Source organism: Ammospiza caudacuta, chromosome 26 (genome assembly GCF_027887145.1).
Source record: "Ammospiza caudacuta isolate bAmmCau1 chromosome 26, bAmmCau1.pri, whole genome shotgun sequence".
In the NCBI taxonomy this organism is placed as follows: domain Eukaryota; kingdom Metazoa; phylum Chordata; class Aves; order Passeriformes; family Passerellidae; genus Ammospiza; species Ammospiza caudacuta.
The window spans coordinates 5,098,976-5,125,252 of NC_080618.1; the positions used below are offsets into that span (position 1 = coordinate 5,098,976).

At 48.2% G+C, this 26,277-nt stretch overlaps 1 protein-coding gene across 1 annotated transcript in view; it reads left to right on the plus strand.

Moving 5' to 3' along the window:
- UNC5D (unc-5 netrin receptor D) overlaps positions 1-22,659 on the plus strand; it is a 102,151-nt gene extending 79,492 nt beyond the window's left edge. The window contains exons 10-18 of the mRNA XM_058820078.1: positions 1,026-1,211; positions 3,657-4,034; positions 7,012-7,096; positions 9,221-9,389; positions 10,719-10,946; positions 14,187-14,336; positions 17,056-17,220; positions 20,028-20,206; positions 22,458-22,659. Of these exons, the coding sequence (XP_058676061.1) occupies positions 1,026-1,211; positions 3,657-4,034; positions 7,012-7,096; positions 9,221-9,389; positions 10,719-10,946; positions 14,187-14,336; positions 17,056-17,220; positions 20,028-20,206; positions 22,458-22,659 (1,742 nt within the window). The remainder of the gene's footprint in view (positions 1-1,025; positions 1,212-3,656; positions 4,035-7,011; positions 7,097-9,220; positions 9,390-10,718; positions 10,947-14,186; positions 14,337-17,055; positions 17,221-20,027; positions 20,207-22,457) is intronic.
- The last annotated feature ends 3,618 nt before the right edge of the window (positions 22,660-26,277 follow it).

Below are 26,277 nucleotides of genomic sequence, written 5' to 3' on the forward strand. Positions count from 1 at the left end.
CGTGCAGGAGAAGCGCCCAGCAGGACCCAGGCCCTGCCCAGGGTGGGCTCTGAGCTCCCTCCCCTCACCCTGGAGCTGGGAATTCAGGGAACCCCCCAAGGACCCTCCAAGGGGGCGTGCCAAGGGATTTAATTCCATGGTGCACAAATCCCAGCAGATCGAGGAGAGCGGGATGGGATATTTCAGTTGTGGAATATTGCAGGATTCATTCTGTCACAGCAGTCAATTCCTTCTCCCCACACCCAAACAGGCTCTCCAGTTTGGGGCGCTCCATCGGGAATTCCGCTCACCGTCTCAACCCTTTTTGTCCAGCACTGCCCCTGCTCGTGCGCCCAGCTCCACCTTGGTTCCCCATGTCCCCCCATGTCCCCTTATGTTCCCCTATCCCCTCGTGTCCCCATGTCCCTGACACAGTTCTTGTCTCCCCACATCCCCCATGTCCCCATGTCCCCATGTCCCTGGTGCAGTTCTTGTTCCCCCATGTCACTATGTCCCCACATCCTCCATGTCCCCATGTCCCCCTGTCCCTGACACAGTTCTTGTCCCCTCACATCCCCCACATCCTCTGTGCCCCCATGTCCATGTCCCCATATCCCTCATGTCCTCACGTCCCTCTGTCCCCTCTCCCTGATGCAGCTCTTGTCCCCCCATGTCCCCACATCCCCCATATCCCCCACATCCCTCACGTCCCCGTGTCCCCCATGTCCCATGTCCCCTGACACAGCTCTTGTCCCCACACATCCCCCCACATCCCCATGTCCTCCCATGTCCCTGTGTCCCTGATACAGTTCTTGTCGCCCCACATCCCCCATGTCCCCCTACGTCCCCATGTTCCCACATCCCCCATGTCCCCGTGTCCTCCATATCCCCGTGTCCCATGTCCCCCTGTCCCTGACACAGCTCTTGTCCCCCCATATTCCCCCACATCCCCCATGTCCCCCCACATCTCACATCCCCCGTGTCCTCACATCCCCATGTCCCTGTCGCTGTCCCTGTCCCCGTCTCTGACCCCTCTCTCTCCGCAGACGTGGAGCGCGGCGCGGACGTGGCGCTGTACTCGGGGCTGGCGGCGGCGGTGCTGGCGGTGGCCGTGCTGGCGCTGGGGGTGACCCTGTACCGGCGCAGTCAGAGTGAGTACGGCGTGGATGTCATTGATTCCTCTGCACTCACGGGAGGCTTCCAGACTTTTAATTTTAAAACAGTCAGACAAGGTTAGTGCGGCGATTTCCTTTCTTCTCTGCAGAGCTCCCGCTGCTCGCCTGCGTTTGGGGAGGGGGTTTGATGGAGTCAGGGCATCACCAAGGCTCTGCATCGTGTGGCAGATGCCAAACACATCCCCCCTCTCTCCTGAGAGTGAGATAAAGCAGTTTAACTGCAGTGGTACCCAGTGGAAAACTGCCCTGTTAACTTCTGGTCCACTCTGGTGGTGTGGAAGGAGGATGGGATGAGTGGGGACAGGGACCTGGAATCGGCTCTGCTCCATCCTGCAAACCCAGGATCCTCCTTGGCCACGCTCCAGATGCTCTAGAAATGCTGTCCAGCATCCAAAATCCCCAGCCCCTCCACTGATTTAGGAAAAGCTCAAATTAAAGCAAAGCAACCAAATCAGAGCAGCTCCCGCTGCTCAGGCTCGCCTGTGTTTGGGGAGGGGGTTTAGGGCAGCCAGGGATAGGGACAGGGATAATGACCTGGAATTGGCTCTGCTCTGTCCCACAAACCCAGGATCTTCCTTGTCCACGTTCCAGATGCTTTAGGAGTGCTGTCCAGCATCCAAAATCCCCATGTCCCTTCCAAAATCCCCAGCTCCTCCACAGATTTAGGAAAAGCTCAAATTAAAGCCAAGCAACCAAATCAGAGCAAGCCCGGGCAGCACAGCTGGAGCTCCTCCTGTTCTCAGTTTCAGAGCTTTCCTTCTCTCCAATAAAAGGAATTATTCTTTTCCTGATAATCCCGGACCCCCAGCTGGAAGTGTTTTGTAACCTGCTGTAACACAGGCACTGAGGGAAATCAATTTGTGTAAAACCAGACCCCTAAAGCTCTAGAAAACACCACCAGTGCCATAAAATATGGACAAAACCTTTGCTAAAAGCAGTGCTCAGGTTTCCAGGAATGTTATTCCCTCAGAACAGGAAGGTGGGGAGGGAGAGGGGATGGGAGCAGGATGTTTATTGATTCGGTGCTGCCATTCTACCTCAGACCTGCCTGATTGTGGGTGGGTGGGAGCGTGGGCAGGCTGTGAAAGTGTCCCCATGTCTCTGTTCTCTCTGCAGAAAAGGGAAATATGTTGCAGAGTTTGTTTGGGGGGGTTTTGTGGGGTTGTTTTTTACAGTTTCTTTATTTCCTGGAGACGTTCCTCACCAAGCATGACTTGCAAGAAATTGGCAAAAGGGCTTGGCAGACAAGGACGTTTGAAGGAAGTTCATTCATCCATTTCTAAATCCAAACCTTTAATTAGGGCTGTGTAAATCTCAATGACTGTCTCAAACAAGAACATTTTCCTTTGTGGTTCAGTCTGAGTCTTGTTTTGAGTCTGGGGAATTGTTTGCTTGGCTTAATGCTTAAAAAAACCTTCCATTCTGGAGGCTCTGAAAATACCCAACTAAACAACCAAAGAAAAAGACCCCACCACAAAACCAAGCAGCCAGAGGACTCTAAATCCATGCACTCTTCATTTTTCAGAGCATTTTCTGAGGTAAAACACCTCAAAATGAATAACTGTGATACCTTTCCCTGTATCACTCTTGTCCCACCTCCCTTTCAGCCCAGTTTCCCTCAGGCTGTGGGTTTGTGTAGAAGGTCTGCAGGAAGATGTTGTCACCCAGTGGGGTTTAATGTAAGGAAAGAAAACAACAAGAGAGGCAAAAGGGCAAACAAAACGATGTGAATCCAAACCAAAGGATCCTTCCTTGATTATTCCTGCACTCTGGAGCTGCCTGAGGTCTGGCAAACACCAAGCATCAGATCTTGGCACCAGTTCTGCTCTCTGACATGACCTGGTGTTTTGGGAAGAACTGGGCCAAGGTCTGACACTTCATGTCTGCAAAATCCAACAGGGATTTTGGGCTCTGAGAGCTCAGGGAGGGTTGCTGAGGTGTCCCTTTGTCAGGAAAATTAATCCACAAACACCAGAGGTTTGTGTCCAAAAAGGAGACAGAGGAGTCCTTTGACTTTATTCAAATCAAGGCAGAGGCCATGGGGCATCCCCTGGGGTCTCTCCAAGTTTTGGAGGATGCAGCCTCCCTTTTTATCCCAATTTCCAGCCACATTTCCCTTCTCTCTTTCCCCAGTTCTGAGGCACTTGAGAGGTTCAGACTTCCCAGAACACCTGATCCCAAAGATTCGCCTCTAATGTAAAACCATCTAATGTAAAATTAAAATTAATTTCCCTCTAATGTAAAATTAAAATTAAATTTCAATTCTTACAAAATTTAGGGGTTTTTCTTCCCCATTGTTTCTTTCATCATTCAATGTCTAATTTCATTTGTCAGCAGCCCTAAAGTTTACTTGTAAAAGCAAATATCTTTTTCCCTTCACCAATCAGTGGAATACTTCCCATTGTTTCTTTCATCTCCCAGTGCTGGTTTTATCCACCAGCTTGTTTGGAAAGACAAACCCTCCATTCCTCTCACCCTCCCTCCCTGCTGCTGTCCCCACAGGTAACTCCCTGCTCCTGAACTCATCCCTGCAGCCCGAGCTGACGGTCAGCAGGACCTACAGCGGCCCCATCTGCCTGCAGGACCCGCTGGACAAGGAGCTGATGACCGAGTCCTCCCTGTTCAACCCCCTGGCCGACATCAAGGTCAAGGTGCAGAGCTCCTTCATGGTGTCCCTGGGCGTCACCGAGCGGGCCGAGTTCCACGGCAAGGCCCACCCCGGCACCTTCCCCCACGGCAGTCCCAGGCCCTTTGGGACCCTCCAGGCCCGGAACAAGGCCATGTTCATTCAGAACCTGGCCTCCATCTCCAGCAGCAGCGAGCTGAGGAGCACAGCCCTGTTCGGGCACCTGGGGGGCCGCTTGGTGGTCCCCAACACAGGTGGGTGGTTATTGGAATAATTACCAATATTGGGGATGGGACGTGTGGATGGGAGCTTGTCTGGGCCTTAGTGCTGAGCCAAACAGCGGCACCGTGGTGTTTCACCCCACAGACACTTTGGGCTGGTTGGGTGTGTGGTGTTTCACCCCACAGACACTTTGGGTTGGCTGGGTGTGTGGTGTTTCACCCCACAGACACTTTGGGCTGGCTGGGTGTGTGGTGTTTTCACCCCACAGACACTTTGGGCTGGCTGGGTGTGTGGTGTTTCACCCCACAGACACTTTGGGCTGGCTGGGTATGAGGTGTTTCACCCCACAGACACTTTGGGCTGTGGGTGTGTGGTGTTTCACCCCACAGACACTTTGGGCTGGCTGGGTGCTGCAGCTGCGCCCGTGGGGACAAGTGCAGGCCTGCAGGAGCTCTGGTGGTGCTGGGATGGAGCTGCCCCCCATAACAGGGGCTGCTCCTCAGGTTTCCCTCTGTGGAGAAGCTTTAAGGTGAAGGTGAAGGAAAGGAGTCGGTTCTGATGGAGGGTTTGGATCCAGAGCTTTATTCTGGCCCACAGGGCTCTGAATGCAGCACCAGCTCCAACAGAACTCCCTGAGCCCGTGGTTGCTGCTCCTTTGAACCCCGGGGAGAGGGGCAGGGAAGGGGTAGGAAGCCACCAAGCAGGGACAGGAGGGGAGGGACAAAGGGACAAAGGACACCTGGATGGCCCAATTCCCCCAGGGGTAGAGGGCATCCTTTGGATCTGCCAATTCTGGAATTTCAGGACTGACAGACAGTGCTGGGAGGGGAAAGGAGAGGTGACTGACACACCTGGGAGGGAATCACGGAGGAACCCAAGGTTCTGAGGCAAACCATGACATCACACCCCAACAGGTGGCTCCTTGCTCATTCAAGCACGCAGAGGAATTTGAGCTTAGGCTGCCTGATGTTGTGTTTTATAACTGAATTTTAAAAGAATTTAAAATTTAAAATTTTTCTCCAGGAAGGAAGAAGCAGGGGCCCCGTTAATGCAAATTTTGGAAGTAGGGCACGTTGCCCACACAGGACACGAGTGATCAGAAGGAAGCCTGGGCTGAGGACTGAAGAGGCATTATGCCTGTTTGAACTGTTTTAAATTACTGCCTCTCTTGATGTCTTCAGCATGAAAGTCACATTAATCAAAGCTGTGCCTTGCTTGCATGCTGCTCCAGAGGAGAGGCTCCCCGGGAAGGGTCGGTGCTGGATCTTACGTAAGGGGGTCCTCATGTTCCAGCAGCAGCTCCAGCCCCACATCCCTGCCCCATGGGGGGACACAGGGACAGCCCCACTGCCCACCAGGCTCCTGCCCCTCCTGCCTGCCTCTTTTCCCTTTCCTTGGAGCAAAATCTCTCCAGATTCCCAGGCTGGGATGCTCCCTCTGCTTTGTGCCTCCCTCTGCTTTGTATCCTTTTTGACTTTTGTGATCTTTGTGGGACGTGTTTTAGACCTTCAGGGCTGTTTGTTTGTTCTGGAATGTGCTGAACAGCAGATCAGAGCCTGGCAGGGTCACAGCCCTGTAGCTGCACCCCAGGGCTGTGTTTGCATCACCCCAAATCTCAGCCCTTACCCTGGGTATTTTCTCTCCCCAAAACACAGCACAAAAAGCCCAGATACTGCCAGCTAGGTGTTATCATCTTTCAACTCTAGTGATATTTATCCACTTTAAATTCAGCTCTGTTTTCGTTTGAGCAGTGGCTCCAGGATTATCTGCTGCTCTCTGGTTGAACTGGATGATTTAGAGCTTTATCCTTCATGTCCCACAAAACGGGTGCTTTAAAGGTTACCATAAAAAACGTGGCTTGTGTTTAGAGAGGATTGATATCAGTGACAGCCCAGGCATGCACAACGTGGGGAATGTTTTCATTTCTCCACAGACTGGTTTTGTGCTGAGGAAGGAACACTGCAGAGGCACCAAGTTAAGGCATGAATTAAGAATTCCCTCATACTGTATATTTAGCTACTTTATGTAATGATAGTCCCATCAATTAGATTATTAAAATATGTATTTGGTCCACTTGAAATTTATGTAATTCTTGCTGGCTTTATGTAAGATCAGCTGTGCCAAGCAGTTGTAAATCCCAGTGTGATCGAGTTGGTGCCTCACCAAGTCTCTGCATCATGTGGCAGATGCCAAACACATCCCCCCTCTCCTGAGAGTGAGATAAAGCAGTTTAAAACTGCCCTGTTAACTTCTGATCTACTCCAGTGGTGTGGAAGGAGGATGGGATCACTGGGGTGCAGGAGCTGGGATGAGTGGGGACAGGGACCTGGAATTGTCCCACAAACACAGGATCCTCCTTGGCCATGCTCCAGATGCTCTAGAAATGCTGTCCCAGCATCCAAAATTGCCATGTCCCTTCCAAAATCCCCAGCTCCTCCACTGATTTAGGACAAACTCAAATTAAAGCAAAGCAACCAAATCAGAGCAGCTCCTGCTGCTCAGGCTCACTGGCGTTTGGGGAGGGGGTTTGATGGAGTCAGGGCATCACCAAGGTTCTGCATTGTGCGGCAGAAGCCAAACACATCCCCCCTCTCTCCTGAGAGCGAGATAAAACAGTTTAACTGCAGTGGTACTCAGTGGAAAACTGCCCTGTTAACTTCTGATCCACTCTGGTGGTGTGCAAGTAGGATGGGATCACTTGGGAGCAGGAGCTGGGGTGTATGGGCACAAAGGGATGATCCCCCTCTCCATGGGGAGATTTCCTAGGATCCCACAATGATCAAGTGTGACTTCAAAAATTAAAGAGCCTCAAAGAGGCTTTTTAGGAACTAAGATGTCTTTTCATTTGATGGGAAAGCAACAGCTTTATTTCCTTGGATAGTTCATGTTCCTTTCATTTGGTGAGGTTGCCATGAGAAGCAGGAACGCAGAGGAACATTCTGGTGGTGCTCCCTGTCCCTGGCAGCCCTGCCCTTCCCAAGGGACACTCCTGCCCTTGCTCTTTTCCAGGGGTCAGTCTGTTGATTCCACACGGGGCCATTCCAGAGGAGAGTTCCTGGGAAATCTACCTGGCCATCACCCAGAGGGAGTCCAGGTGAGAGATCTGGGATCATGGTCCTGCCTTTGTTCATGGGTTTGGAGTGGAAGGTGCAGGAGCCACTCCTGGTCCCCACCCTGCTGTGACCCTGAGAGGGACACACAAATGCCCTTGGAGTGCTGCTCCTGTGGAACCCTTGGAATTCTTGTGCCTGTTGCTCCTCTCCCTGCTCAGAGCACCTCAGGCTCTGGGGCTGCTTTGATTTTATTTTTTTATAACTTGAGAATCCTACAGACACTTGGAAGCACCGAGGCTTCAGCAGAATTTATTTTTGTGGCACTTGAGAGAGGGGAAGAAAGGAATTGGCTTTTTTTTTGTTACCCTGTTGTGTCTTTTTTTTCCTCCCCTGCAGTCTCCCTCTCACCAACACTTGCACACACAGACTGAGGGGAGCCTTGGAACATTCCAGCCTCTCTTTAGCAAGAATGTTGTTTGGAAAGGGCATTTTCTGGACACCCACAGCTACAGGGCTGGTGCCCCATTCCACGTCAGGGCACTGGAATGGGGCACCCAAGTCACCTTGGGCTTTTCCCCTTTTTATATCCTGGTTTTATTCTTGTATCTTATATTTTTTTTTTATCTTGGTTGAGGTCCTTTCGGTAATTTTTACCTCAGTTGAGGTTCCTCCTCTCATTTTTTATCTTGGAGACACCATTTGCTTTCGTTTGAAGAGGGAACTGCACGCGCAGTGATTTGGAACCCAAATGGATTAAAATACAACCAAACAGCAACAAAACCAGCAGGGCAAGAGGTTTCAATTGCTGGTTCTGTGTCCAAGGGATTCTCCTCCACTCTGGCACCACTCCTGCCCAGGGATTCATTCCAAGAGATACAGAAAACACGTGGATGTGGGGGTGGCTCCAGTTTGTTGGAGTGAGAGAGAAGAAAAGCAGATTACACATGTCTGGAAGGCAGCAGGCAGAGGATGCAGCCATTAACTGAATTCCTGGAGCTCAGGTGGGATCTCCCCTGCCTGTCCCAGAGCCACAGCCACGGGTCCACCTGGCCCAGCCCTAATTCCAAGCACAGCCCTGTCCCCGAGTCTGTAAAACTCACCAAGATCCCTCCTCCTTCAGAATACAAATAGGTTTTCAAAGCAGGGAGATCACACTCAATCTGGAAGAATTTATGAGCCTGTGTTTTTTCAGCCATAATTTGTTTTATCTTCGCTCCTGTGAAAATATTGTTGATGGCAGCGTTTGAAGGCAGAGCACGGTGAGGACGGGACCAGCTGGTGCTCGGAGCTGGGCTGGCTGGCACAGAGCAATTCCAGTGCTGGATTTGGGTTAAACAAATTGAAATGCGTTTTAAATACCAGAGTCCTAAACTGACCGGCTGCTGATTGGAGTTAGATGGGGTCTGATGGGTTTGTTTCATCTCCAGCTGCTGCTTCCATGTGAAATGAGCAGAAATGAGCAGCAGTGTGGGAGCCCAGGAAATTCCTCTGGCTGCCTTGCGGGACTCGAGACCCTGGCAGGGGGCTCAGAGACCTTGGCACAGAGTCAAAACCACCTGTGCCTTTGATTTTAGCCCATGGAAAAAATTACTAACTTGGTGTGAGGAGTTACAAGCCACAAGAGTTTGAGTAGAATGATGGTAATTTGTCACAGGGTGAAAATGTAGAATTTTGGGGGTTTAGAATAGGGGTACAAGAGGCAAGATGTAGGAATATGGATGTGTCCTGTCCTTCTTCTTCTTGTCCTCCATCTTCTGCTGTGATGGTGACACTTTTGCATTGGTTTAGAGACAGACTGTATAACATAGGTGATAGGTATTGGAAAATTATTGTAATTAAAGTCCATGTGGTTTTTAGTATAAAAAGCCAACAGCACCCCAAGGGCAGGGATTGTGCCACAACTCGACCTGCTGGACAGATCTCAGCAGGTCAGAGAAAGAATGTGACAGATAAGAAATTATTTCTTATCTAACAACCTTGAGAAGGAGAGCCAAGGAATCCTGACTCCTTCTTTGACTGCCAGGCTGGGAAAAGAGACTTTCTAAGACATCTCGGGACCATCCTGACCACAGAGACCCCAAGGCAGATGTGGGAGGTGCTTGGATTTGAACTCTTTTCAGTGAATTCTCACTCCTGACAGCTACTCTTGTCTTTGCTGCCCCAAGCCTGGAGCCGGAGGGCCCCGAGGTGCTGCTGGGCCCCGAGGTGAGCTGCGGGCCCCCCGAGCTGGCTGTGAGCACCCCCTGTGCCCTGAGCATCCCACACTGCGCCCACGCCGACCCCCAGCACTGGAGCATCCACCTTAAAAGGAGGACCCAGCAGGGCAAGTGGGAGGTAAGCCCAGCCCCAGGCTGTGCCCAGTTGTTGTCACATAGGGGGTCATGTCTCCTGAATCACGTCGGGGTCACCATTTGTTATCACTATATCACAAGAGTTCTATTGTCAGTACATTGCAAGGGTTCCATGTCACCAGAGTTTCGTGCCTCCTTGATGTTTCTTGTAGGCATCTCCTCTAGGCACTGATTCTTCCTTGTCCTCACAGCAGCCAACTGACTCCAGTCCCCTCAACCAAGCAATCCACTCTTTTATAACACTCTACTTATTGGCTGCGGCCTGTTAACATCAGGCCTGCTCCTAATCCTTAATAATTGGCTCAGCTGCAACTCTTTAGGGGCTAAGATTACATTCTATACTTCCTTTATTTACTTATATTCTATCCCCCTACACCCAGTGTGGAAATGGAGTTAAGCCTTGGTTGTGCAGAGATTCTGGTGGGCATAGACACAGAGAAGAAGAAACAATCACAGTGAAAAAGATTTTTTGTTTTGTGATGAAGCAGCAGAATTGGGTTTGGGTGTTTTACATGAAGATGTGCAGAAGTTTATGGCTACAAAGCCCAGCCATGGATGCCATGGCTGCAGTCTGTCCTTCTGTCCTGTCCCTCTCTGAGCCCCTGCCTGGGGTTTGCTGTGCTTTAAACCATTCCCAGTCCCATTTTCCTGATTCAGATTTACTGGGGTTTGCTGTGCTTTAAACCATTCCCAGTCCCATTTTCCTGATTCAGATTTATTCAGTCCCTGGGCAGATCCAGCAGTGCTGGCCTCAGACAGCCTGGGTCACTGAGGAGAGGGACAAAGGGACACAGGGACAGATGGACAGAGGGTCACAGGACACACAGACAGAGGGACACAGGGCAGGACTGAGCAGCAGAGGCAGAGCAGAGGGAGTTTTTGAGGAAGGGAAACGTGGCTGTAATGGGTGTTCTGGAAGGAAGTCAAAGCCCAGCCATTGTTCAAGGTTTGCTTATTGACTTTAACCTTCAAGGTAATTTTTTAACTTGACACTGGGGGGAAAAATTAGCCAGAAAGTCAAGAGCACTTGAAAAAAGCTGCTAAAATTGCTTAGGCATCATCATTATTATTGTATGTACACAGCGAGCTCTGTGCTGGGCATGGCCATAAATCTGCCTGCTGACTCAGGGCTAAATTGGGAATATTTACTCAGGAAAGCAGTCCCCCTTCTCCCCTTCCCCCAGAGTGGCTCCCAGCAACACACTGCACTCCAATTGAATAAAAATAAAGAATTAATGCCATGACTCCTATTGTCGAGGCCTATTTATTCCGCTTCGCTTTATTCTCTTTAAACCTGAATTTCGTTTTGCAGGAAGTGATGTCTGTGGAAGAGGAAACTACTTCTTGCTACTGCCTGTTGGATCCTTATGCCTGTCACATTCTCTTAAACAGCTTTGGAACTTATGCCCTAATTGGGGAACCCATCTCAGACTGCGCCGTTCGACAGCTGAAAGTCGCCGTTTTTGGCTGCCTGTCTTGCAATTCTCTGGATTACAATCTGAGGGTTTATTGTGTGGATAACACCCCTTGTGCATTCCAGGTAAATGCCTTCACTTTGCTCCTCTGGGCTTGCTTGGTTTTCCCATTAAACCCTTTTGCTTCTTTCATCCCCAACCTTAACCCAATGGGAATATTGGATTTTTTAAAGCACTTGCTGCACCATTTGAATAAATCCCTTAAATTCCCTGCAGTTGTGGATTTACACTGAGAGCTTTAGGGCAGCCAAACTCTCTTGTTTGCTTTCTCATTTTTGCCACATTCTCAGCTGCCCAAACTCACCCAGCCCAGGTTTACAAAAATTCAATTATCCTGCATTTCCTCTTAAAAAAACCAACAAACCAAATCCCCACGTGGCACTTGGGATCAGAATGATTTTTCCTACACCATGTTCCAGGACACAACAGTGACATTCTCTGGCTTTTGGTAAACTCAGGAGCTCAAAATACGGGGAATTTCAGAGGGTTTTGGATAAAATACAGGGAATTACAGAAGTCTTGGGATCAAATATGGGGAATTTCAGAGGTTTGGGGATCAAATATGGGGAATTTCAGAGGTTTTTGAATAAAATATGGGGAATTACAGAGGTTTTTGGATAAAATACTGTTCTTTGGGGAACTGAAATGCAAACAGTTGTGACATGAAATTTGCCGTAAAATATGGCAAATTACAGAGGTTTTTAGATAAAATATAGCAAATTACAGAGGTTTTTGGATAAAATGCTGTTCTTTGGGGAACTGGAATGCAAACAGTTGTGAGATGAATTTTTCCTTCCTCTTGCTGTGACACAGGAATGAGAACAGGGCTGTGAGTGGAGCTGCTGTCTCTGTGCTGCTAATAAAAGCCAAGGCACCAAAAGGATTGTTAGAGGCTCACAATGGCTGCCTAATTATCCTCTTTATAACACTTAGACAATTAGTGGGTACCGGTGTCTTCCTGATGAGTCTGGAGGAAATGATCAGAAGAATAATTACCAGTTCTCTGCCTTGCCAGGAGTGAGCAGGGTGTGTGTGGATAGTGAGACAATCCTGCATTTATGGCGTGATGCAGCCCTAAAAGCAAGGCAATGTTAGGAATACAGGGAATTTCAGAGGTTTTTGGATTAAATAGGTCAAATTTCTGAAGTTTTTGATAAAATATGACAAATTTTAGAGGGTTTTGGGTAAAAGATGGGGAATTTCAGAGGTTTTTGGATGAAATATGGGGAGTTACAGAGATTTTTGGATAAAATTTGGGGGATTACAGAGTTTTTTGGATAAAATATGGCAAATTACAGAAGTTTTTGGATGAGGGAATTTCAGAGGTTTTTGGATAAAATGTCGGAGTTGGGGTTGCCAAGTGGTGTTTGGCAGTTAATGCTGCACAGTGCAGGTTTATGTAAGAGACAAAATTTCCTTGTTTTTGACTTTTTCCCTGGTTGAAAACTCTCCTTGCTCCCCCAGCAGCTGCCTTGGGCCTTTGGGAAGTTCTGAGTGTGCTGGGAACTCCTGGCTCTCAAAATTGGAGAGACCCAGGTCCTTTGTGTTTTGCCCCAAATGCTACTACTGTGGGAGGAGCACCACATCTGTCACTGAAGGCAGAGCAGCACTTACACAACATTCACAACCACCCAACATTCTCCAAGAATTTTGAGAATGTTTAAGAAATAATCTGCTCCCTCTGTGGCTGGAAACCAAAAAACTGAAATCTCACAATTTTCTTTCTTCAGATGAACCCAACCACTTGACTTGGTTTGGAAAGACAGGAAGCTAAGGAAGGCAGGAGCCTCCCCTGAAATGGAAAATGTAAATCCCCTCCCTCTGAATTGCTATAAATTTTAAATTAAGGGGCTCTCAGGCAAAAATATGGGAGCAGGAAGAACAGTTCTTTAATAGGGAAGAAAATAAAAGGATAAAATAAACAATGCAGTGAACTAAACCAACACTGCCAGAGTCAGAACCCAACCTGACACCCTGTGGGTCAGGCTGTTGGCAGCAGTCCCATTGCAATTGTGGCTCCGCCCTCCTGCAGTGTCAGGGGTGGTTCTGCTGGAGCAGGGATCCTGTAGAGAAGGATGTATTCTTCCTCTGAAGATCCAGTGTAAGAAGAGGCAGCTGCTGTTCCTCTGGGGAATCCAGTAGAAAAAGCCATGTTCTTATTCCTAGAAACTCAAGATTATATCCAGGTAGGAATTCTTGGCTTCTCCCTCTGGGCTCACATCTCCCAATGGGATCTGTAGCTCTTATCAGCCATGCAGTGACATTCAATGGCCTCTTATCAGCAGATGTCCCCTCCCAAGAGTGATTGTGGAAGAGATAAGGAAAACTGCAAACTGGACAAAAGACAGCTGCCATGCAGATGGCAAATAGAATAAATACATCTTGCCTTGCAGTCTGGAACACCACCAGGGGTTAAACCAACCTAAATGCCTGGAAAAAAAATTGGTTTATAATAGAAATCCATTAGTGCAGTTTCAGAGAGCTGGAGCATTGAATTTGCAGAAGGTCACAGTGATTCCAGGAGCTCCTCTAACGGCGACTTTGGTCCTGACAAGCACTAAACCCCTTCCATGGACACACATTTGATACAATTTATGTGGATTGAGAAAGGTAATTTGGAAGCACTGCTTGCCTGCTGATTTTTAAAGAGTTCTGCAACCTTTCCTCCCTCACTGGTGTTTTTACTGCAGCAGCACAGGAATAAACATTGTTTAAGTACCGGCAGGGGTGATTTTTTTTTTTTGCCATTATGTTTTAAATTCACCGAATTACATGAAAATTTCTTTTGGAACAGAGCTCTGGAGGGCTGTAGTGCAAACCCCTGCCCAGAGTCTGCCCTTCACACTGCTCAGGGTCTTGTGCAGTGATTCTGGAGGTGCCCCAGAGGTGGGAAATGGAAGTGAATGGTTTCACCTGAAGCATTTGAAGGCTCTGAAAAGCCCTCAGAGAAGTTCCCCAGCAAAGCTGCTCTGGAATCCAGCTGTGCTGGGCTGCACTGGGGGTGTTGGAGAGTGGAGGCAGCCAAAAATTCAGTGTCCAACCAGCATTACCTGCCCAGAAATGGGGCTGGCAGTGCCCAAACCCAGCCTTCTGGGAAATAGGAATATCAAATATTTATAAATATAAATATTTATATTATAAATACCATCAGCTGCCCATGAGAGAGACTCCACTGCATTCAACACTGTGGGGGAACCTGAGACCCCACAGAGAGGAATTCTGGATCCCTGGATGCAGACTCCCCAAATCACTGGATCTGGGGTTTGTTCCTGATGCTGGAAATATTCTCTCCTTCTCCCTTGCAGGAAGTGGTTTCGGATGAAAGGCTCCAAGGGGGACAATTGCTGGAGGAACCCAAACTTCTGCATTTTAAAGGCAACACCTGCAGCCTCCAGATCTCAGTGCTGGACGTGCCTCCCTTCCTGTGGAGAATCAAACCCTTCACTGCTTGTCAGGTACCTGGCATTTCATTTCACTGCTTCCCTCTGCACTGGGGGAGAACACAAATGAAACACAAATGAACTGAGGTTCCTTTTATTTAAAAAGCTTTAAAACCCCCCGAGCATTTAACAAAAACATGTTGCCTCTTGGTTCTGACAAACACAGATTTCGTTTACACCAGAACACTGTAAATTTGTCATTTTACAGAAATGCTTTTGCCTTCCCCCATTTCAGTTGCCTCCAACAGACGGCAAATATTCCTGCTCAAACTTAACCACTCCTCAAGATGTTTCTAATATCTGTCATTGCAGTTTTGATATAACTATGGAAATATGGCTAAAAATGACATTTAAATGTAACCACGAGTTCAAATCACAGCACGCAGAGAGCAAGCATTAGAACTGAAGAGCAGCAAATTGGTTTTTCTCTTCTCCATTAATTAGAGAGGCTGTTGAAAACTGAAAAGGAAAAATCAAAACAAAAGAAGAATTTCCAAGGATTTTTGATGACTGGAAATTCTAAGGAATGTGCTGGCACATGGAGTGGGTTGGTTTTAAAACACAGCACTCAATTAGAATGTACAATCTCCCTTCTCCCAGAAGCAGAGACACAGTTTTTGCATCCTCAAGAATTTTGGCAAAAACCCTGTTTTAAATGTGTTGCCACATTCCCCAAAACCTAAAACATAAGAGGGTAATGGGCTCTGAAAGTTATAAACACAGACCCAGAGCCAGAGCAATCCCCAATTATCCCTCATGGGGATAATTCAGCCTACGGCTTAAGAAATTAAATAAATTAATCCTTTTCAGCTTCTCAGGAAGAAGAGCTTTTTGGTGTTTTGATTGTTCTTCCCACTCACCTGTATTTTAAAATCTAAACCAAGCAGGGTTAGGATGACCCAGTCCTGCCAGAGTGTGCCCAAAAGAAAAATCAAATCAGAGGAGTTTCCTCTTAATGCAACAAATTCACTTCTGCCCTCAGCAGATTATAGAGCTCCACACTTTGATTATTTTATTGTCTCCTAATCCCTTCTCCAAACACGAAGAATAAATGTCTGGAATTCAACCTCCGAGTGCCACTTAGAGCCTGATCAGAGCAGGGGCTCAGGGCTGGAAAAAAGCCTGTGCCAAACCCAGGGCTGCCTTGACCCAGAGGAAAATTTACATTTTCTAACTGGTGTAACTGGGATGCCTTGGGCAGCTCAGAAACACAATCACTGCTCCTCAGAGGAGCTGCAGAACCTCCCCTGGCTCGGTGCTTCCCTCGCAGTGAAAAGTCTGGTGACAGCTCTGGTTTGCTTCCAGCCCCTTTATAGAGAAAAGGATCTATTTTTGCACGTGGAGTTTCTTCCAGTGTTCCCTGGGCTCCTCTCCTACGTCCCACCCTGTGAGAGCAGCTGCTTGTGCTGCCTGGCAGGAACAACTGAACACAGCCTGTTCCAGGAATGTCTCTGGTCCAGCAGCAGAGCCTCCCCGGGCAGCGTGGGGAGGAGGATTTATGGAAATGATGTCTCAGGGAGGCCGAGCAGATGAATAAATCACACTGAGGAGCTGCTGGGAGGCAGCTGGTGGCAGGTGGCACCAGGATTCCTGCTCAGAGCCTGTGTTTGTCCTGGCCCAGGGCTTGGCTCCCTTCCCGCCGGGGATCCCTGAGAGATGTGGGTGTTGCAGGCAGAGCAGGGATGGGCATGGCAGGAGCTGGGCAGGCACCTCTGGCTGCTCAGATCTGCATCTCCTGGAGGATCCAGCTCTGCCTGGGGCCAGGAGATGATTTACAGCCCCTCTGTCTGCGAGGAGCTTAATTATAAACGCAGAGTGGAGCTGAAAGCATCTCTGGAATACTCCAAGCACTCATTGTTGCAGCACTCCTTGCTGCTCTGCTTTGTTTCACACAGCTCCTTTCAGCTGAGTGATTCTTCCACTCGGAGTGAAAGCAGAGATCATCACCCTGAAAAAAATCTAATTACAGCTGCTCCACTTCTAACATTTTGCTAATGTTTCCTTTATCATTGGGAGCATTTTACTACTGCTGCTGTTCCCAGCTCGGTATCCAGCCTGGGGCTGGGGACAGGAGGGAAGGGCCAGGGCAGTTCCTGGTGGTAAATTCCTTTGGAATGGAAAAGGGAAGATTGGCAGGGCCAGGGCAGTTCCTGGTGCAAAGTTCTTTGAGGTGGAGGAGAAAAGGTTGGCAGGGCCAGGGCAGTTCTCAGTGGGAAGTTCCTCTGAGATGGAGAAGGGAAGGGCGGCAGGACCAAGGCAGTTTCTGGTGGGAAATTCCTTTGGGATGTGGAAGGAAAGGCTGACAGGGCAGTTCTTGGTTGGAAGTTTCTTCGGGATGGAGAAGGGAAGGTTGGCAGGGCCAGGGCAGTTCCTGGTGCGAAGTTCCTTTGGGGTGGAGAAGGGAAGGCTGGCAGTTCTCAGTGGGAAGTTTCTGTCCTTGCATTGTGGTTACAAGGTGATTTCAAGGAGACACAGAGAGGAATTTGAACTTGGCAAGAGGGAGGAAGTGAAATGCATCTTTCTGAAGTCTCTCTAAACATCTTTTTCAAGAATCTCCCATTACTTGTTTCTCTGAGCTCTCGGTCACTGCCACACCTCAGTTCCATCAATTCAATCCTCATTTTCTGTCTTTGCTCGGACCTGGAGGTGCCATTACCCAGCCCACCCCAGCAGAGCAGTACCGTGTGTGCCCCCAGGCCATGTCCCCTGTCCCTGACGTGTCCCTGTCCCACAGGAGGTGCCGTTCTCCCGTGTGTGGCGCGGCAGCCCCCGGCCCCTGCTCGGCGCCTTCTCCCTGGAGCGCTTCAGCCCCGCCACCACCCAGCTGTGCTGCACCGTGTGTGTCAGGCAGCTGCAGGGCCACGAGCAGCTGCTGCACATCCAGACCTCCATCCTCGAGGTACAGACACCAGCACACCCTGGTCTGTAGGGTGGGATGGTCATGGAACAGAATCCTGGGGTTGGGTTGGGTTGAGTTGGGTTGAGTTGGGTTGGATTGAGTTGGTTTGGCTTGGCTTGGCTTGGCTTGGCTTGGCTTGGCTTGGCTTGACTTGGCTTGGTTTGGCTTGGTTTGGCTTGGCTTGGAAGGGCCTTAAAGCCCATCCAGTGCCACCCCCGCCATGGGCAAGGCCATCTTCCACCATCCCACCCCTTGGACCCTTCCAAGGAGAGGGCACCACCTCTCTGCCCACAGGTTCCCTCCCCAGTTTTGTCCTTTCCTCCTGTAGATTTTGCTCAAAGCTGGAAGCAGTCTTTAAAGCCTTGCAGATCCAATTTCCAGCAGAAATCAAGGCACAGAGACTCTGCAGCACCAACAATAATTTATCAATAATTCAATAATTGATTGTTTGGGTTGGTGGCTGTGGTTTCCTAGCAAGAAGCCTTTGAAGAGCACTGAGAACTGGGGACAGGGGTACAAACTGTGCCTTGTGGGGACTGAGCCCTGCTCATGGCTAAAACAAATCAGACCTACAGCTGAGCAAGCTGCTGATCTGTCCCACAGCCATTAGAACTCCAGCAGCTGCATTTTTTAGATTATTGAGCATCTTTGTTGATTAATCCAGATTAATAATGCTGGATTAGAGTTCTACACCCATAAATGCTCTGAGCAGGGAGTGCGGCAGCTGGGCAAGAGAACATGAACATCATTTTATATAAAAACTCAGAACTGGCCAAGTGTTTTCTGCTCCTTTACTGTTATTTCATAAAACCCCTCTGTCACTCTCTGTGTCTCCAGCCCGTGCTGCTGCTGCCTTGCTCTCCCTCTCTGCTGTGTTTTTAAGGGCTCTGTCTGTACACAAGTCCCCAGAGCATGTTCCCGTTCTGCTTCAAGCAGATTTACTGCTCTGGAAGGCTTTCTCATGCCTATCTCCAGCAGTGATTGAAGAGGGAGGATAATTTGACTGCGAAATAAATTCTGTGAGTGACAACTCCCCCCCGGAGCCGCTCTGTGCACGACAATCCCCGCAGCGCCGGGGTCGCTGTGCTTATCTCACACGTGCAGGGCAGGAGCTTCTCCTGCTCTGCATCTTGAGCAGAGCCCAGGGCAGAGCTGCAGCACCGGGTGCTGAGTCTGGCTGGCCCTGGGGACCTGTCACAAATGGTGGATGGAGGCTGCAGCATCGTCACTGCTGCTGGTTAATATTGATGCTGTGTCACTCTCGGATGAGTAATGCACTGAAATTTGACTCTGTTGTGCAAGGCTGGTGTGATTCCACAGGAAAAGAGGGGCCAGATCTGCAAAGGACCTGGATTCCAGAGAATCTGGGAGAGCTGAGGTGTTTAAGGAATTCAGGTGTTTAAGAAAACCCAAAGAAATAAAGAAACAAACACAAATTTTTGTGCCCATGTTTGGGGTTTAAGAAATTAAAGATTTAGAAACCCAGCACTGCTCTGCAAGACAAAAATAACCAAAAAATAAAACTTATGGAAGGAAAAGCCAAAATTTTAAAGGTTTTTATGCACAAGTCCTTGTGATGGTGAAGGAACACCTTCTGGGTGTTCTTTCACAACTCACAGAAGCACCTCTTGTAGCTGGCCAGAGCCTGCAACACTTTCCTGACCTTCAGGAGCTTAAGATAGGAAATGTCAATTCATGGTGACTGGAACCTTAGAAGCTCCTCTCTTCTGCCTTTGGACCTCTTGCTTATCTCTCTGTAAGACTATAGGTCACTTTATTTTAACCCTTGCTATTGGACAATTTCCAAAACCCCTGAACCCTATATAAAGAGCTGCTTTTGCCCAGCTCAGGCAAAAGAGCTGTCACTGGAAACCTTTGCAGAAGATTCAGTAAAGACACTCCTGTGGAACCCCACACAGGCTTCTCCTCCCTCTCCCTGCATCTGCCTGCTTGGGCACCTAGCAAGCTGAGAGCTGAAATCACCACAATGAGCTGATAATCACTAAAGAGCTGATATCACTTAAGCTTGCTAAGGTTGCCTGTGGCTAAAAACTGCTTGGGAACTTAGACAAGCTGTGCCGAGCAGGTCAGAGCTATCCCAGATCAGAGCTATCAGTGATGCTGGCTGGGGGCTGTGTACAAATCACAAACAGGACGGAGCTGCTGTGGAACATGCTTTGAGCTGTTTTATTTTCCAGCATCAGTCTCATCCCATGGTTATGACAATGGGAAGATGTCAGCAGCTCACATCTCAGCCAGCAGATGAAGAACTTAATGTTACAACTCACTTTATAAGTTTTTTGACCCATCACCAAAGCAAAAGCACATAGACAGTAGTTCTATCCAACCACTATAAGTGCATGTACTTTTGCTTAAAACAATGCTTGCTTATTTTGAATACAATTCTTATTTGTAGGCTTTAAAATACAATGCACAGAGCTCCATTATTAAGCTTCAAACTTCCTAATATCTCACTAGATAAACTTTTCTGTAGCTTAGGGAGTTATTCTAGAGAAACATTAATACACAGACCATTGTTCTATTTGCCCTTGCTTTTCTACAGTTTAAATAATTTTTCTGCTGACCAATCTCATGGCTGCTGCTTGGCTCTAATCACAGTTCTGCTGTTTCTGAGGCCTGCATGTTGTAGCTTTCCCAAAACCATCTGATTTTGTGGATTCCCACAATCCGGACCCCGCTGCAGCCTGCTAGGGATACCCCAAACCCCAGCACAGCCACATTAACCTCTGAGCCATTTTCTGTTTCCAGTTCAAGCAATTTGAGCTTTGATTCTCCTTTCCCTACAGGCCGAGAGAGAAAACATCCCCTTCTTTGGCCACGAGGACAGCGCCTTCCCCGCCCAGCTGGGCCCCAAGGCCTTCAAGATCCCGCGCTCCATCCGGCAGCGCATCTGCGCCACCTTCGACGCGCCCGGCGCCAAGGGCAAGGACTGGCAGCTGCTGGCACAGAAGAACAGCATCAGCAGGTGACGGCAGCGCCCTGGCATGGGGTTTGTGGTGGTGTTCACAGGGGTCCCAGGATGAGGGAAGAGATGAGAATCTTGACTCGTTTCAGAAGGCTGTTTTATTATTTTATGATATATATTTCATATATATATATATATATTTGATGTATATTATATTAAAAGAAAATGATACATGACCGTGTTCACAGGGGTCTTAGGATGAGGGAAGAGATGAGGATCTGACTCCATCTTTCATAAGGCTTGATTTATTATTTTATTATATATATTACATTAAAACTACAGTAAAAGAATAGAAGAAAGGATTTCATCAGAAGGCTTGAAAGGAAAGAAGTGGAATGATAACAAAAGCTCGTGACTCTCAGAGAATCCAAGAGAGCTGGACTGCGATTAGCCATTAATTAGAAACATCCAACATGAGACCAATCAAAGATCCACTTGTTGCATTCCACAGCAGCAGATAATTATTGTTTTTCTTTTCCTCTGAGGCTTCTCAGCTTCTCAAAAGGAAAAATCCTAACAAAAGAATTTTTCATAAAATATCATGGCTGCAGGGGTTGGCACCTGGAAAGGGGATTTTGGGCCATTCAGGGGTGGGTGGGTGGTTGGTTGGTTGGTTGGTTTGCTTCTGGTGTTGGGGTGTGGGTGGGAATGAAGGGCTAAGTGGGTCTCACTCCTGGTTCCAGCTCCTCATCCTTCTGCCCACCCTCAGGAGCCCAAGGCTGCAGAAGGATTTTGTCCATCCAAGAGTTGTTCAAAGCCCTTAGGAGGCTGCACGTTCCCCCAGACAAATCCCCTTGACTCTCTCTCTCTCTTTCCTATTCCAAAATGAATCCTGCAGATATATTTTTTTTGAAGGGAAAGACATCTTAAAAAGAGACAGTCATGCTCTACTGTTAGGAGTAATAATATTATGATTATTAAAACTGAAAGATGCTGTAAAAACCAATTTACTTCTTACTTTGCTTTTTCTGCTTGGCTAAATTAAATTGGCGGAGGCAGCTTCCTCACAAAAATATTTTCTGATTGTCACAAACTCTATAAATGCATTCCCAGGAGAGCAGAGGAATACTTAAATCAGGCAAAGTAACTTTCCATTGGCTTCCTGCTTTGTGTGGGAGCCTCAATAAACCACATCTGAGCCAAAGGAAAAAGAGTTTTGGATAAACACTTTGTTTTACCAAATTCTGTGCAAATTACCCCTGCATGGTCCTAAAAACAGCACATTACCAAAATAGAAAATCCCGGATCAAAGGGGTTGTGTCTTTGCACAACCCAAGCACCAGCTGCTGAGGGGTTTTATTTGCCAAACACGCGGATTGTGCTGGGCATAGGGCACAGCTGCAGCCTGGGCTGCTCCTCATCCCTTTTCCCTTCTTTCCCTGCAGGAATCTCTCCTTTTTTCTCTCCTTTCCCTGCAGGAATCTCTCCTTATTCCTCATCCCGTTTTCCCTGCAGGAATCTCTCCTTTTTTCACTCCCTTCCCTGCAGGAATCTCTCCTTATCCTCATCCCTTTTTCCCTGCAGGAATCTCTCCTTTTTTCTCTCATTTCCCTGCAGGAATCTCTCCTTCTTCCTTACCCATTTTCTCTCCTTCCCCTGCAGGAGCCTCTCCTTCTTCCTCATCTCCTTCTCCCTCCATTCGCTGCAGGAATCTCTCCTTTTTCCTCGCCCTCTTTTCTCTCCTTTCCCTGCCGGTATCTCTCCTTCCTCCTCACCCCTTTTTCCCTTTTCTTCCTGCAGGAATCTCTCCTTTCCCTGCAGGAATCTCTCCTCTATCATCTCCCTTTTTCCCTGCAGGAATCTCTCCTCCTTCCCCATTCCTTTCTCCCTCCTTTCCCTGCAGCAATCTCTCCTTCTTCCTCAACCCTTTTTCTCTCCTTTCCCTGCAGGAATCTCTCCTTCTTTGTCACCCCATTTTCCCTTTTTCCCTGCAGGAATCTCTCCTTCTTCCTCATCCCTTTCCCCTGCAGGTATTTCTCCTTTCCCTGCAGGAATCTTTTCTTCTCCCTCATCCCTTTCTCCCTCCTTTCCCTGCAGGAATCTCTCCTTTCCCTGCAGGAATCTCTCCTTCTTCCTCACCCCTTTTTCCCTGTAGGAATCTCTCCTTCTTCATCATCTCTTTTTCCCTCCTTTCCCTGCAGGAATCTCTTTTTTTTCCTACAGGAATATCTCCTTATTCCTCATCTCTTTTTCCCTCCCTTCCCTGCAGTAGTCTCTCCTTCCTTACCCATTTTCTCTCCTTTCCCTGCAGGAATCTCTCCTTCTTTGCCACCCAGAGCAGCCCCTCTGCCGTCATCTTGGACCTGTGGGAGGCGCGGCACCAGCACGACGGGGACCTGGACTCGCTGGCCTGTGCCCTGGAGGAGATTGGCAGGACACACACCAAGCCCCCCGACGTGCCAGAGCCCGAGCTGGACGAGCCTGAGTTCCCCTGCACCAGGAAGGGGCTTTAGTCCCTCTGTCCTGCCAGGACACACGGCCAGCAGGGGTTGTGGGGATGGAACTCGCCCCCATCAGTGGCAACAGGAGGAGCAGAAGCTAAAAACCCTCTGGTGATGAGGAAAACCAGCTCCTCCCTGTCCTCCTCCACTTAAAATCCACATTTTGGTGCCCCAAACGAGCCTGCACTTGTGTCAGTGCTGGGGCAGGAGGGAGAGAGACACAGAGCCATAAGAGGGAAATGTTATTCTGTATTTAGGAACAGTCATGTTCGTGTACTGCCTAGTGAAAAATCAACAAATAGCATTGGATATTTCGAGCCACTGGAGGTTGGTCCTGGTTAAAAGGTTTCTCTAGTGAAAATCAACAAATAACACTGGATATTTTGAGCCACTGGAGGTTGGTCCTGGTTAAAAGGTTTCTCGCTTCAAGGGTGGTTTAAAAATCCCATCACGTTGTCACTTTATGTCTGCTACAGGAAAACTGAAAATTTGGCCTTATCCTGTTCAGATGTTTGAGGAATTAGAAGATCCCATAATTATTTCACATTGTGTGTATTCCAAATAATTTGTTTTAAAAATTCAGCCCCTTAATGAATGTACATTTGCTGCAGAGCTTTGCTGCCTGCTCTGTTACCAAAATTCCAGAACAAACCCCTTCTCTCTGAGACTGGGGGGTGTGTGCACACGCCAGAGGAATTTTCTAATTTTCTACGTCTGCAAACTTTCTTAGTCAAAAAACTGTCTTTGGGGGTGGATTTAAATAACCAAATAACACACGGGAAAATTTCCAGCCCTATTTTAGCAAGTTGAGACATTTATTTTTGTTACTTCATTCTCTGTGTCTGAGCTGAAGGTGAAGGCAGTCAGCACAGCTTCATTTAGGTTTGGTTTCAGATTGAAACCACAAACCCCACACAGCACTGCCAACACTGGCCTGGATTTTGTTGCACAGTTTGGGAATTTTGTGGGGTCCAGAGCTGGCTGTGTTACCTTGGTTTAATTACATATTGCATTTCCCCCAAAAATCAGGATCTAAGCAGAGAATTCACCTCATTTTTTACCCATTCCATGCAGAAATTATTTATGGCTTCAATCAAACCAAAAAGAGCTGTCACTGTGAGTGAGGGCCTGGTGGAGCTGGTACTGAGCCAAATGTCACCATTATTTTTGACCATTCTTTTCACTCCCATCCTTCACCATAGCCGAGGTGCTGGAGCCCATGGGGCTGCCAGGGCACAGGCAGGAGAAAAAGGAACAGAAATGAGGCTTTGGGAGCTTTGTGGAAATGCAGGAAACCCAGACCAAGAGTTTGGGGGCTGTTTTAGCCTTGTGTTTGGCTGAGAGCAGGGCAGTCCCTTCACCGAGGACTGCAGTGTGAAAATCTAAACAAAACAACAACAAGATCAGCAACATCAGCTCTGTCCTTGCTTGTGCTGCCCTGAAATCACAAATGTCACTGACTGCCCAGCTCAGGAATAGGCTGAGACATGGAAATCCTGAAACTTGGAAATCCTGAGACCAGTGCAAAGCTTTCCTGCAGCTCAGCATCTCCTGCAAGCCTGGCAGGAGGCTCCTGGCACAGGTTTCGGGGCAGACAGAAATACCGGCTGCAAGCTGTCACTGCTTTCAGCAGCACATGCTCCTCCAGTTCCATCCCCACTGACTGCCAGTCCTCCTCCACAAACCTGTTCTTGGTTGGACAAAATGTCAGGCATTAGAAAAAAAAACAAAACAAGGGATGATGGCACCGGGGGAACAAGCAGAGTCTGCGAGCTGCCGTTGTCGGGGAAACCAACCCGGCTCTGCCTGCAGCAGGGATTTGTTCTCAGCGCCCCAGAGCTGCTCTGCTCCTGAGCAGGCTGGGTTTGTGTGCCCCAGGTGCTGCAGGGGATTCCTGGGTTAGACATTGGAGGGGGATCTTTGGGATCAGGTGTTCTGGGAAGTCTGAACCTCTCAAGTACCTCAGAAATGGGGAAAGTGTAGGAGCCTGAATGAGGGATATGGGATTCCAGGCAGCTCTCCAAAATGCAGATTATTGTATCCAAAATGCAGTTTATTCTATTCAAGATGCTACAGCAGTCCAGGGTCGTGGATGACAGAGCTGTTCCTCCAGCTGTCAGTTCCAGCTGCAGGCAGGCCTGGACACCCACATCCCTCATTCATGCTCTTACTAATGGCGCCCCACGTTGGGCGCCACTGTGAGAGCCAAAATGAGAGATGTGGGACTCCAGGGGCTCTTCAAAATGCAGTTTATTGTATCCAAAATGCAGTTTATTGTATACAGAATGCAGTTTATTCTATCCAAGATTCTACAGCAGTCCAGGGTCGTGGGTGACAGAGTTGTGCCCACAGCTGTCAGCTCTAGCTGCACACAAGGCTGAAGACCCTTTAATTTTGGCTACAAATGCATTATATACTTTTCTTTCCTGAGCATCTTAATACCAATCTATAGTAGAACTAATCTATACCTTAACTATTATCTACAGCCTATCATAACTACTGTAATTACCATATTCATGTTGCTGTTCTCCAATCACTAAAAGTCTGTACATTACAGTTTAAGCTAGAAGTTTTTTTCAGTTTTCTTGCAGTGGAAAATTCTGAGACCTTTTTTCTACTTACAACATTTGCTGCCTTGTTTGCCTGTACTATCTTTCTGCTTGGTAAAAGCATCTTCTTGTTTGGGGTGGGTTTATCCTTTGCTCTAAGCCATAAAAACCCCTTCTAACTAACACACCCTTTGCCTCCCTGGTTATCCAGTGAGACTGGCTCAGCAATTCTTTTCTTCTATACCAAAACTTGCTTCCATCTCTATTCCTTCATCAGACTCTACATTTGAAAATCCTTCTGCCAAGCACACATATCTGTGAGACTTTCTAGTCAAACTCTCATCCTTCCCAACAGGAAAGAGAGAAGGGAAATTGGGATTAAAAGGGAGGGTTTGGGAAATCGGGATGAAAAGGAGCTGCATCCTCCTGCTCTGCTCCATCCTCCTGACAGCCCAGGGGAGCCCCAGGATCTGTGTGGGCTCAGCCTCTGCTGCCTTTCCTCGGGGTTCTGTCCACCCTGGAGCTCTGCAGACCCTCCCAGTGCAGGACCCCCCTCTCAAAAGGACCCTGCCCTGCCCCAGAATCCCAGCCCACCCACAATCCCATGTCCTGAAAGGGAATAAATGTCCAAGCTGGACAATTCTATAGGGAAGCTGTTCCCCCATGAAGGGCTCAGTTGGATGTTGCCCTTTAGGTTTTGTTCCTTGGTTTTTCTTCTTCCCTTTGATTAAAGCAACTCTTTGTTGCTGATCTCACTCTTTGAGATCCTGAATCAACAACTCTCCAGCTTTCCTTCCTATTCCTGACTGCTTTGATGCTCTTGTGTTCTTCAAATGAACCAGAAATGCCCCAAATATTTATTTCCTTTCTCTCTTTCTCTTTAAAAGACCTTTTGGAAATCCGTGCACGTATTCATATGATTTGACCCAAAACACAGATGTGGAGGAGCACCTGGAAAAGGATTAGAGGCCAGGAATTAAAAATTCATTCCTTTCTTCTGTTGTATAAATTATGATAATTGAAAAACAATTTTCCCTGAACTAGAAAGTAAAAGAAGGAGAAATGTGCATTTTCCCCCCTG